At 44.6% G+C, this 12,706-nt stretch overlaps 2 protein-coding genes and 1 long non-coding RNA gene across 5 annotated transcripts in view; 2 read left to right on the top strand and 1 right to left on the bottom strand.

Annotated features, from left to right (window-relative positions):
• Positions 1–676: 676 nt before the first annotated feature.
• On the bottom strand, positions 677–7,663 carry creb3l4 (cAMP responsive element binding protein 3-like 4). Its single transcript, XM_015024191.1, has 10 exons — positions 7,570–7,663; positions 6,736–6,858; positions 4,106–4,373; positions 3,840–3,970; positions 3,672–3,767; positions 2,469–2,575; positions 2,249–2,317; positions 1,856–1,940; positions 1,661–1,754; positions 677–1,532 (listed from the first exon to the last, which is right to left on the bottom strand). Exons 2-10 carry the CDS (start codon positions 6,853–6,855, stop codon positions 1,267–1,269), a joined length of 1,236 nt encoding a protein of 411 aa, XP_014879677.1. The 5' UTR covers positions 6,856–6,858; positions 7,570–7,663; the 3' UTR covers positions 677–1,266.
• Positions 7,664–7,874: 211 nt separating this feature from the next.
• LOC106941238 (uncharacterized) lies at positions 7,875–10,411 on the top strand. Its single transcript, XR_001423311.1, has 2 exons — positions 7,875–8,417; positions 9,980–10,411. It is a non-coding gene; the product is annotated as an uncharacterized LOC106941238 (long non-coding RNA).
• A 1,359-nt stretch (positions 10,412–11,770) lies between these two features.
• LOC106941236 (phosphatidylinositol 4-kinase beta-like) overlaps positions 11,771–12,706 on the top strand; it is a 15,483-nt gene continuing 14,547 nt past the window's right edge. For 2 of the 3 annotated variants that reach the window (XM_015024189.1, XM_015024188.1), the window contains exon 1: positions 11,928–12,345. In XM_015024189.1, coding sequence (XP_014879675.1) covers positions 12,272–12,345 — 74 coding nt within the window. In that variant the 5' untranslated portion in view covers positions 11,928–12,271. The other variant, XM_015024190.1, reaches the window with a different exon arrangement.

Below are 12,706 nucleotides of genomic sequence, written 5' to 3'. Positions count from 1 at the left end.
AAACCACTGGTATTACTGACCATGGTGTTACTGTTGGCCTGCCAACTCTCCTGACCTGAACCCCATAGAGAATCTGTGGTTGAGACCCAACACTCTGGATGAGCTTAAAGCCGCTATCGGAGCATCCTGGGCTCCATAACACCTCAGCAGAGCCACAGGCTGAGGCCTCCACGCCACATAGAAGCAGTCATTTCTGCAGAAGGATTCCCGACCAAGTACTGAATGCATAACTGAGCATAATTATTTGAAGGTTGACCTTTTTGGTGTTAAAACACTTTTCTTTTATTGGTCGGATGAAATGTGCTAATTTTTGAGACAGGAATTTTGGGTTTTCATGAGCTGTATGCCAAAATCATCAGTATTAAAACAATAAATGACCTGAAATATTTCAGTTGGTGTGCAATGAATCTAAAATATATGACAGTTTAATTTTTATCATTACATTATGGAAAATAATTAACTTTATCACAATATGCTAATTTATTTAGAAGGACCTGTATTATGTCTATGGAGAGGATCGGACCGGGCCTTATGTGTACTGATTGATCGTCTTCCTCTCACCCTAAAGTTTCCATTGGAAGTGCTTTGGTTCCATCTAGAGGTCAGAGAGTGAAATACACCTGAAGCAATGAGCTGAAAAACGAAGTAATTTTGTCCCTGAGCTGGATTATGTAATAGAAATATATTTAGAATGACTTATTCTTCTAGATATGATATATTAGCATAAACAAGGTGAAAAAAATTGTTATTCCTTATTTTGGGTACATTGTGCGGATTAATGAGAACAGGAAGTAAATCTTTCAATGTTCAGCTGTATTTTATACACTGCAGGATGAAAAATGTTGAAATTTAATTTTTAGTCAAGATTTCATGTAGCTGATGAGACTGAGCAGATGGACGTGTTGAAACTGGAAACAATAGAGGAATCTTTTGTGCTAAGGTATGGTTACCTCAACGGAGCAGAGTCAGAACCTGTTTGCAGCATCACACGATTTACTGAACAACAAGAACCCACAAACCAACCCGGAAACATCCCAGGTCAGCGTTTCTCCACAAGATGAACATAAAACGGGTCGGTTCCGGTCCCAGGTCTGGTCCAACAGAGAGAACAGTCTCGGTGAAGTCTTGTCCGGTAGCTGGATCCACTTTAAAACCCGATTCTGGTCATGGTAGCACTCCAGAACCTCAGTGTTCTGGTTCTGATCCAACAGAACCAGTCCTCCAGCTGCTCAGCGTCAGTCTGGCGGCCCCTGCTGGAGGTTCTGGTTACATCTCATCAGCGTGTCCGGTTTTCCCCGGCTCACGTCCAGTCTGCACAGCAACAGCAGCCGTCCCGTTCTGTGATTGGCTGGTGTCAGCGCCCGCTAAGCTCTCCAGGGTTCCTATTGGCTCCGGCAGTGCCGCTGTCCCCTCTGCAGGCCCTGATTGGCTGAGCTCAGGAGGCACCGATGAGTCCGAACGTGCAGCGGAACCGGCGCCGTCGTCCGCCGGGTTGGAGAAGTTTGGATCCGTCAGGATGTTTCTGGATACAACTGCAGAAAATAAAAAGTATTATTTCCTGAGGTTCCGACCCGGCAGGCTGACCTAACCCTCGGCTTCGTCTCGTTCCAAAGAACCGCGACGTAGTGGAACCGCTAGCAGGCGAGAGGTCCGAACCAACCTGCGGCGGTTCTGTAGTCGTCGTCGGCTGACGGGCGGCGGCTGAATGGGCTGAAGCTGGGCAGGACGATCAGGCTGAGGGACACTAGCAGGATCTGAGGACAAACAGAAAGCGGTTCTGACTCCCCAAGCGTCCCAGAACCGGCACAGCGGACCCGACACCATCAGAACCACAGAACCTCTCAGAGCTCCTCACCAGTAAGCAGGTGCTGGTTTGCGCTCCTTTACTGGCCGTCTGCTTGATGAGGGAGCGGAGCTGCTGCAGCTGAGCCAGGAGGGACCTGAGAGGAAACAGAACCACGGCACGGCTCAGAACCTGGTCTGTATCATCAGCCACAGCTAGAACCGGAACATCTGCCTTCAGGAAGTCCAGGTCCTGGAGGCTACCGCCAACAAAAAGGCTAGCTATGCTAACTCTAATGTGCTCAACATGAACATTAGCTTGCTAACGCTAAACCGCAATACCGACATGGTATTTACTGGAAGCTAATGCTAATGCGCTCAGCATAAACAGCAGAGCGTTAGTGTAAGTCTGCTCCTGGATCTACAGCAGGAAAACATCGGATCAGAACCAGAGGAATCATCTTACACGTTGTGTTTCTCCAGCTGCTCCACGGTTCGCTGCAGCTCCTGGTTCTGAGCCGAGCACGCCGCTGCCCTGAAGATAGAACCAGACCGGGTCAGAACCATTAAGATGGTAGCAAGGTCAGGCCACTAGGCGGCACTGTTACTATGACAGTGAGCATTCTGAACTAATCCTGCTCACTAGTTACCATGGCAACACAAGGATTGCTGGCCCCCAGCGGTACCTGCTTTCCAGGCCATGGATGTACTCCTTCCTCCTCTTGCGGCTGTCCTGAGCCGATTGCTTGTTCCGGATCTTCCTGCGGACTTTCTTCAGGATCCGCTCTTCAGCCTACGGGGAGAGAAACGCATCAGAGACCAATTCAAGCTCCAAAACAAGATGGCCGCCCTGGACTGACCAACATCACTCTCAGCTAGGGCTGTTGTAAATGAATATTTTAGTAATTGAGTAATTATTCTTACGATTAATCGAGTAATCGCATAAAAAAAAAGATAAAATAAAATATTAGTAAATCTAACATAACAGCAGAGTTACTATCGCATATCAACATCAGTCCAATTTTTCATATTTGAGCATCCCTAACAGTTACTTTTCTGTAGTTTAGAAAACTAACCTGTAACAATATTAGCTCACTTTCTAAGTTAACCTGAAGAAAAGTTATACAAGAATCTGAAGTTACATTTGATTTAATAATAAAGAGGCAGGCTCACAGATACGCTTATAAAAATGTCAATTCTCCAGTTTTTGATTCATGTATTCATCTCCATTCAGTTTAATAGATGAACTCTGACCTTGCCCAAACATTATAGCTTTGTGTTCATGTTAGCGACGGGATTTGACACCTTCGATCATCACAGAAACTCATCCATCAGCTACGCTCCACCGGGTTGAGACCAGGATATGAAATAAATGTTCTGGTTCATTGGTGCATCTAAAGCACAGCCGCCCGCCGTGTTCAGTCTATCTGCTCACCTGTATAAATACACCCGCCGCGCTCCAGGAGGAAAAAGGCTGGCGTACTCCAGGTATCATGCCAGTCATTTTAAGGATGCTTAAAATCCCCAAAAAAACGACGAAAACCTGGGCATCATCATGAATCAATAAAATCCCACAGGCCGAATTTGAAAATCGGATGTTATGCTCCTAACACTTAGCTTTTTGTCAACAACTCAGAGGTGGAAGTCAGAGCTCTGCACAACGCAAATAACAACCCGGCCGGAACACGGTGGCTGAATAATAAAACATCATTGAATGAAGCTTCGAGGCAGGTACATTTTCCTCGAGAAATTTTAATAATTGAGGAACTTGAATCATTCGAGGAATCGCTTCAGCCCTACTCTGAACTGAGGAAGTGCAGTGGTGAAAATAACCCTGGTTTTCCAAAAATGTAATCTTCAAATGTGTCCACGGTGGCCCTTAGTTGGACCTTAGTGAGTGGAAGGTTGCTGGGCAGGGACACGCCCTCCTCTGTCAGCAGCTTCTGCTCCTCCTCTGTCAGCCGCAGGTCAGGGAACAGCGGCACCTGAAGAAGAAGAAGAGTGAGTCCTCCAGTTTCATACGCCCTCTGATGACACTCACTGACAGGAAGTCTTACCTGGTCTCTACCTGAAAGAGGGGCGGAGCTCCGGCCGCCGTCAGATGGAGAGGATGATGATGAAGACGAGACCGCGTGCAAGTCGCTGAAGATGCAGGAGTCCGAAAACAGCAGCTGGGAACTCCATTCATCTGGAGGAGGGGCCGGGGCGATGTGAGGGGTGGAGTGATGGGGGGCGGAGAAAAAGGAAAAAAGTTGAGTTGATGACTTTGTCAAATGACATCATCATGTGGACTGAGTAAGAACCGGGTCAGAACTGGACCTACCCAGCTCGATGGAGATGATGTTCTCCTGACCGGGTTCAGGTTTGGCTCCGCCCACAGAGCTGATGTCATAGACCACCTGGTAGACTGCTGTAGGGGCTGGCTGGCTGGTCGCCGTGGTTACTGCTGTCACCATTGCAACGGGGGTCTCTTCCGAGATGCCGCTGTCACTCTCAGACGACGTGTCGGTGGGCCCGGTACCAGTTCCGAACACTTCGTTGGGGTCGACAGCCTGCAGAACATCCTCCGATTCGCTGTCATCCAAGGTCACCTGACAGGAAGTAAGGACAGATGAGAAAGGGGGCCGGGGCCGGACCTAGAAGGAGTCAGGATGTGAAGACTAACTGAGCACGCTCAGACCGCCTTTCAGCTAAAATACTCCCTGCTAACACCAAGGAGTTTCGCCTCCACTAATAATGCTCACGCTGAAACTCACTTACTGTTCTCCTTCCATTTCTCATCTTATCCTCCGGGATAAGGAGGAAGGATGCTAAGCGTCCATTAACATCCTTCTTCCTCGTACCTTTCAGTGTGTCCTGTATCCACCTTATTCCTATGCCCCATGATGCTTTGCGTGAATTATGGGTGCGACTTTCGCCGCAAGCCGGAACTGCCATTTGTTTACATGTTACCTTAACGCTAACCAGCTTTCGTCAGAGCTTTTAGGCTATAAAATATGTGGGAACCCCAGCGATCAAAGCTTAAATGTGACAATATTGTTTTACCGCAACCTGCAGCTATTGCGGGGAGGGATGGCGACTTGAAGAAATAGCCGCATTTCTTCACGTCGCAATAGCATATGTAGCTACCTGCACTAGCATGTAGCTACTTCACTGACTCCGTTGCTTCAGATGCAGATGTGGGTTTTCTTGAACTTGCTGCAGCCACAAACTAAACTTCATCTGATTATTAGAGAACAGCACAACAGTTCCCCGAGCTTCACAAGGGCATCTTACGACTCTTTCCAGTGGAAAGTTGCTCTGTATAACGGGTTAATGTGTGATTCGGTTCGGTTCTGGTCCAGTGGGAGATTCTCCGTATTACGGTCTGGAGCGCAGCAGCTGCGGTCAGCAACGGAGAACCTCAAGGTTCTGGTTCTGATGGACTAAATGAACCCAGATAGTTTATTTTGTCTTATAGAAAAAGTATTGCTGCCCCAAACATAATGATAGAGACTCAGATCATGAACTTTATTATTTTTTAAATTCAAACGAAAAATAAAATTCACATCACACCGAGCTAATATTATGTAGTTCTGGTGTTTTACACCGTCAGCGCTAACAGCAGCTCAGACTCTGACCAGCTTCTCTGCTTTCTCTTTATTCCTGTCAGCTCTTCAGAGAAACGAGCTGCTAGCAGCGATGCTAATTCACGGTCATTACGTTACAAAATGTACCGATCTTGTTCCTGTCGCTCCCCTGATTAAACTCACAATTACGATCCTCTGCACTGAGCAGCTCTCTGACAGCAGACGGTGTGTCTGTGAACAAGTTTTACTAAATATTGTATTATAACCGAAAACAGAGATGTAACTTCTATCATGAATATAGATTAGCAAAAAATCCTACAAATTACAAAGAAATAATGCCACTTCTGCTAGCCGCCGGAAGTAACACCCATAATCGTTTCCCCAGTAAGCCTCTCAGGAATAAGGTGGATAATCCAGTCTAAGTTTCTGCAGGTGTTCCCCAGGGCTCAGATCTACATCCTGGCCACATATTCAGCAGATATAATATTAATATCCATCGTTACGCTGACGACACCCAGCTCTGCCTTTCCTCCCAGCCCACCTCCTGTCAGACTGTCATGGAGATCAGGTCATGGTCGTCTCATTTTCTCAAACACAAAGAAAAATTTTATTCACTGGCACAACTTCCACCTTAAAGTGGCAGTATCGGGTATTTTTCAGGCACATAGTGGAGTTTTATAGCACAATCAAGTAACTAAGTTACCTTCAGGATTAATAAAAATGCTTTATATAAATTAAATATGACTGACTTCCTAATTTAACTAATTGAAATGGGGTCTCTGTCTCTTTAAGAAGCACCTCCTCTTCCTGAAGCTCCGCCTCCAGGAAGTCATCCCAACAGGGATCCTTTATTAACCCTTTAATGTTTTTACCAGCGTTGCTCTGAGCAACAGCTACTATCATGAGCTCAGCAGCTGTTTGCTGATTGCTGCTGGCTAATTTGAAGGAGCTACGCCTCAGAGGCGGGGCTAGGTCCACCCAGGCGCTCGCAACTGAATGGTTGCCATGGAGATTAGAGGATTTGTCAAACATGAAGGAATCAAAGCAACAAGTCAGGGAAAAACAGAGAGATCAAAGCAGTCGATTTGACAGGATACCGGCCCTTTAAGGTCAAACCTCACTGCCTTCAAAGAGACATCGCCCATCTTCATCCTTCTACTCAGGTAAAGAGGATGGGTGTATCTGTACTGTCTATCACCTGGTCTGCATACCTTCACTGTAACACTAACTGGCTCCGCCCCTTCCTCCCCCTGCTGCTGCCACCCTGGTCTGCAGCCGGATCGTTATCGTCTCCTTCCATCACGTCCAAATAAAGTCCAACTCCTCTATAGCACACCTGAGAACTCACCTGTTCACCAATAACAGATTTTTAATATCCACTCACACAGCTGGGGTCCACCACCCAGTCCTGCAGGGGCTCTCTGGGGCCGCTGAAGCCGATCGAACCGGGCCGGCGACCCACTGGCCCGGTTCCAGGCAGAACCGCTCCGCTCTCAGCGTCCATCAGCTGAAACAAACCACAACAACATCAGAACCAGAACCACACAGAACCAGAACCACCTAAAACCCAAACAGGTCTGCTCAGAGCCAGAACCATCTGCTGTAGCTTCGAATCAGAACCTGAGAGGAAATACAAAACACATCCAGGTTCTGGTTCTGGTTTCACCCAGAGAACCCAGAACTGGGTTTGTTTTCCCTGCCAGGTTCTGAATGGTTCTGTTCTGTTGGTCCACCAGAGGGAAGCTGGCAGTTTGGACCTGAGGTTCTGGTTTGGCCCGGTTGCTCCAGCAGGCTCAATGGTCCAGGACATCCTGCTGGACCCGCCCTCCAACTCAAACATTCCCGTCCCGCCTCTGAAACTGGACGGACCGGTTCTGACCCGAATCGCTGCTGCCCGCACAGCAACACAATCCAACCAGAACCAGTAGAACCTGGATCCAAACATTCCCAGTCTGAGAATGCTCAAACGGAGGAACCAGAATCAGAACCATCTCTGCAGTACTGTTTAGATGAGCAGGACCTCAGCAGAAACCCGGAGTGGTTCTGGACCAGAACCCTCCAGAACCTCTGATATCCCAGCAGACCGGGCTGAGGTTCTGAATCCAGAACCTTCCTGACGCAGCTCAGCAGATTAAATCCGGATTGAGATCAACTTTCAGAACAACCCCCACCAGAACCAGAACCAGGCTGACCCGGATCAGGAGCTGCACATACTCACAGAGTGGTTCTGTTTGGAGCTGGTTCCGAATCAGCACATTCGATTCGTCATCAAAACAGAACCAGAACAGCTCGCTTAGGAGAATCCGCTCAGACTTCAGGAAAACAGCAGCTGGCAGGTTGGGAGCCTCAGCGCTTCCTGCTCTCTGGTTCCCCCTGCTGGCCACCGCAGCACCGACACTTCCGGTCTCACAGCCGGACATCAACCACGTCACGGAAAACACTAAAAATGTTGAGTTATGTAATCTAAAGTAACATAAGAAACACTTTACTGTGGTAATTGGGGCCTGCCTATCCAATGCATGGCAGGAACCTATATTCTACACCCAATAAGGTGTTTCTTTATTATTTGTTCTTCTTACGTCATCCTGAATGCAGCCCTAACCACTGCGTGCACCCCGACAAAGGTGGTATCAAAATGTGCAGCTTGATCCCGAGAAGGGCGTTATTATTTTTAGTGGGATTCTGAGTTAAAATGACGACATAAATTGCGAAAAACGACAAAACCCCGTACAAGTCAATGGAGGCTCTGTTCTCTGTCAAACACACACAGTCCCATGGTCGTTTATTACCATGGTAACGGCTCCAACTCTGACCACGGGATATTATGGTCTGTCCGACGCAGCTCCAGGTGAGCTTAGCCATTTAAGCTAAGACACGGTTTGTAGCTGCTTGCTATTGCAAAGCTTGAGGATATTGAAGATCCAGCGTCAGAAATGGAAAGACGGAAGTTAAAAGGGAGCTGTGCGCGCTTCGTTCACTGGAATAATTTGCTAGATGAAAATAATCCGAGAGGAAATCCACTGCTACGCAACAGGCTGAGAACAGAAGCAGCGATTTGACAGCTAAGTCAGTGTGTTTGTGTTGATATATGGTTGTGTTAAACGGAGTATTAAATTATTTTTAGGCAACTTAGTTTTTGTTTATATGGCAATGATATACATTTAACATGAAGTCGGAGCGCCCATCCGATATAATCTGTTCTTACGTTACACAGACGTAATTTCTTTTTTTCTTTTCTTCGCTTCTTTCTGAGATCCTGCTGCGGTAATGAACCGCTGTAAAGCTCGCCGGCTCTTCGAACAGCCGGCCCACACAACATATTCACGTGCGCCACAGCTCAAGACATTATGGTACACCCATTTACGTGCTGCTTTCATAATAAAAGCGTACATCCGGCCCATGTTTGAACCAGCCGCTGCAGTTGCAAAAACAAATAATGCATCAGTAATAATTGGGGACATTATGCAATGCTGAAAAACTCTCTGTTTCCAGCGACTTCTCTCACTTCTGGGTGGAAGAAGGACACCTTTGGAACAAAACCAGCAAATGTCAACCCGATTTGATGTTTAATTCCAAAATAAAAGTCTATTAAAAAAGCACATTTTTACTTTTGTCCCCCTAAGATGCCGTGCTTATTGCTTAAAAACTCTGTTTCCAGTGACTTCTCTCTTTTCTGGATGACAAAGGGTCACCTCTGGAACACAACCAGAAAATGTCAACCACATCTGATGTATAATTTTATAATTTCAAAATAAAAGCCTTTTAAAATCAGACGTTTTTACTTTTGTATTCAAAAATAAGTAGAATATGTAGTGAAGAGCTGCCTCACTCGCATCTAGGTGTCTCTAAACATATACATCTAAAAAAAATCTCACAAAATACATATTTTTATTATTTCGAGTTTTGCTGAGCCAATCAGAGCTGCGGAGGAGCCCTGATTGGAGGAGCAGGGATTTGAACTTGTGTCTTTAATTACTAAAGCAAAACTCACCGTTTTTACCAAATTCTGTAGCTTTCGGTGTACTTCTAAATCTGCTCCTTAGTCGCATCTATTTGGGGTTGCTACTGCCTCTAGTGGCGTGGGGGTGGTAACACAACTAATATAATTACATTACTAAATCAGAATAATGCAAAGTCCTTATTATTTATTATAAATTTTTCATTCTCTTAAGACTGTAGAGCTAATTAAATGATCTAAACAAAACCTTAAAGTGGTTCCAGTTTCTCTCGATGGCCAACCTGTTGAAACTGTGGCAAATTTGGGTCGTTCCTGGACAGTCAGCTCAACTTTGCTGAAAACACTGACTATATTTTGAAGAACTGTTCTCAGAGACCTTTTAAGAAGACTTAGTGATCTTGGGGTGACCCAACTAGACTCTAGCTGGGTCACCCCTATGTCTTGAATTTGGGGGGGGAAATCATATTTTATTTATCGCTACAGAAGGGTTCAGTGAATGCGCATATGAAACTGGTGGGTTCGGTACCTCAGAAAAGGTTAAGAACCACTGTTTTAAACATTTAATTTCCTGTAATATTGTCAATTTATTTTCAAGTAAAACTTTCAAAAAGAGCTTAGGGTTTATTAGTTACACTTACTAGGGTTTTTTTTTTTGTTTTTAATTTTTCAGGTTTGCTTCGCAACACCTCATGATGTGTTTCTGAGCCATGATTGAGCTGCTGTGCTGATAACCTTTCCATTGGATCCAAGCACCTGGACCTGCTGACCAGTACGGCGTCCATCAGTCCACGGTCTGCCAGATCATCACAAAACAGACTAACTTTTTATTTACAGTACTCAGTTAAATTAGGATCTGGAAACCGGAGCACCAGATATGCAGAAATCTACCTGCAGACTTTGTTGGCTACCCTGACTGACATCCTGGACGGGGCTGAGCCGCTCTTCCTCTTCCTCTCCTCCAAAGTGACGAGTTTTCATCACTAGTAAAGACAAACAAGTCTGATGTCTGATTAGCTGCTAGGAAGTATATTATATATTCTCTGTTCATTTTGTTATCCTGTTTGTACCAACAATAAAATTTAATCTCATTTGTAATACTCTACATTTCACAAACCTTTTTTCCCCTATTCTCAGTGTTTACATTATATCAAGTATTTGCATGTAGATCAGAAATTCAAGTGAGATATTAAAATGCAACACTTCTATGTAATACCAGCAAAGAAATGTGGATTTCAAGTAACATGCAGTTAGTCACATAATTCAATATACTGAATAAGGCTGGATGATATGACTTACAATTTTTTTTTCATACCAGATTTGATTTTAATCGATTCCTCTCGTCCTCAATTTCTATTATAAAAGTATGGAAAATACTTTCAAAAAGTGCCTTTATTTTAATCAGCCCTTCTGTAAATAGTATAAGGGAGTGTTTTGGCCAGGCTACAAGAATTTTTGACTACAAGAATGCATTCATCGTTACAGCAGAATAAAGATGCAATTTTATAACAAAGTCTTAACCATCAGTGCGAGCACTCAACAGTACACCCCCAGGCTGAGAATCAGTCACTGAACCATGGTGGTGGACCAGGGCGTCCTCAGCCCAGCACAGCAGGGCTGCTTCTGGCTAGGAACAGATCCAGCCTGGATGAACTTACAGGCGACGTGGTTAAACAGCAGAATGCTGGGTCCAAACCGACGGGCACACGTTAGGCAGGCCCCTTTTAAATTACTTCAGAAATTTAATATGTTTAGTATTACAAATAAAATCTATTGCTTTAAAAGAAATTATGAAAGTATTGAATTATAAAAATAAATCTAAAAAACAATGTAGTCGAATATCTTAAAACAAAAAGCTTTTTTAAAAAAAATAATCAGATTAAAAGGTTCAAAACAAAATGCTCAAAAACATGTAATACAAGAGAAAAAAATAAGCTTCTTATATTTATTGAATTGAGCCCCGATTATATGGTGGCAGGAAACTGACTGGATTAGAACCAAGTACAAAAACAGCCGAAGTCCAAATATTTGATGAAGTCCTGTTGATCCAGACAGTTTTAACTGATCACACAAAATAAAATGAGACTGAATTGGGGGTTTGAAAAGATTAATTAGTTTATAAATAAAAGTCAATATCTGTGTGTATATCTGAGACACTCAACCAGTGACAAAAAGCCATTAGCTGAAATGTTCGTAGAATAAAATCAGTTTAATCCGATGTGTTCTTTATTCATTTGTGTACTTTAGTATTTTATGTCCGCTCAGTCTGTAATTTGAACTACTTTAACAAGTATGATTTAAATTTTCCCTTACTAAACAGTCTGGATATTTTTTACTTTTGTGTGAATCTGTATTCTAGTGGTACGTTTAGCCCGGCTCTGGTTCGCCCAGATTTCCACAATAAAAACCTAAATAATAATCATAATAAAGAGTCTGACTCCGTCCAGCCGGTGGCAGTGCAGCACCGGAAACATTCGAACATCCGAGAGAAGCGGAACAGGAGCCGCTGCGCCTCCTACTGGCTGGCAGCGGAGATGAAGATCAAACGGAATAAATGGAGTCAACAAACTGCACGTGAGGCGTTATTTCGGCGCAACTGAGTTGTCAACAGGTAATAGCGATACACCTGTACCCTCCCGACACGTCACATCATCTGCACAACTCACCTGGGAGCGCGCTGGAACTTAAGCTGGGAGTTAGCAACAGTTGGCTCAGACTAGCATTATCTGCTAGCACTGAGCTAGTTAGCTCTGAGCTAACAGCTGCGTTCAAACATATTGGAGAACCGTTAGCTGGTTGGGTTAGCACCCCGTTCATTTTCAATGGCTAGTCGCTAACCCTGAGCTAGCAGCAGTTCTACGTTAGGTATGAAGGTCCACAGAGCGGGTCACAGAGTTCGGTTCGGTCCGCTGCAGCTGCTCCAGGTTCTGCCTGCAGCTGGCAGAAACTGTCCGTCTGTTGGCAGATGAGTCCAAACACCGGTTCTGTCAGGCTGGACCGTCGGCTCCGAACAATAACAAACCGGCCGGTTCGACTCAGGTTTGTTCCGACCGTTTTCAGACTCCAGTTACCCTGGGTTCCTCAGCTGTGTACAGAAGAACTCGGAGTGGTTCCTTCGGTCTGGCGAACGGGTACTGACCCGAACCGGGTCAGGCTTACCCAGAACCGGTTTTTAAAGTTCTGCTCACACTATTTAAAAGGAAATAGTTCATGTTCATAGATAGATAGATAAATCTTTATTGTCATTGTCACAAGAACAACGAAATTTAAAAAGTGCCGTCAGTCAGTGCATATGCTTAAAAAAAAAAAAAAAAAAAAAAAAAAAAAAAAAAAAATTTAAAAAATATATCCTCCACCCCATATAATAAGTTATTTTTTTTTTTTTATTTATAAATATTAT

The sequence above is a fragment of the Poecilia latipinna genome, unplaced genomic scaffold (genome assembly GCF_001443285.1).
Source record: "Poecilia latipinna isolate Pla-1442-1.1 unplaced genomic scaffold, P_latipinna-1.0 Scaffold3562, whole genome shotgun sequence".
NCBI classification, from domain to species: Eukaryota; Metazoa; Chordata; class Actinopteri; order Cyprinodontiformes; family Poeciliidae; genus Poecilia; species Poecilia latipinna.
The sequence above is the reverse complement of the archived record's forward strand: the minus strand, read 5'-3'. Positions and strand labels throughout refer to the sequence as shown.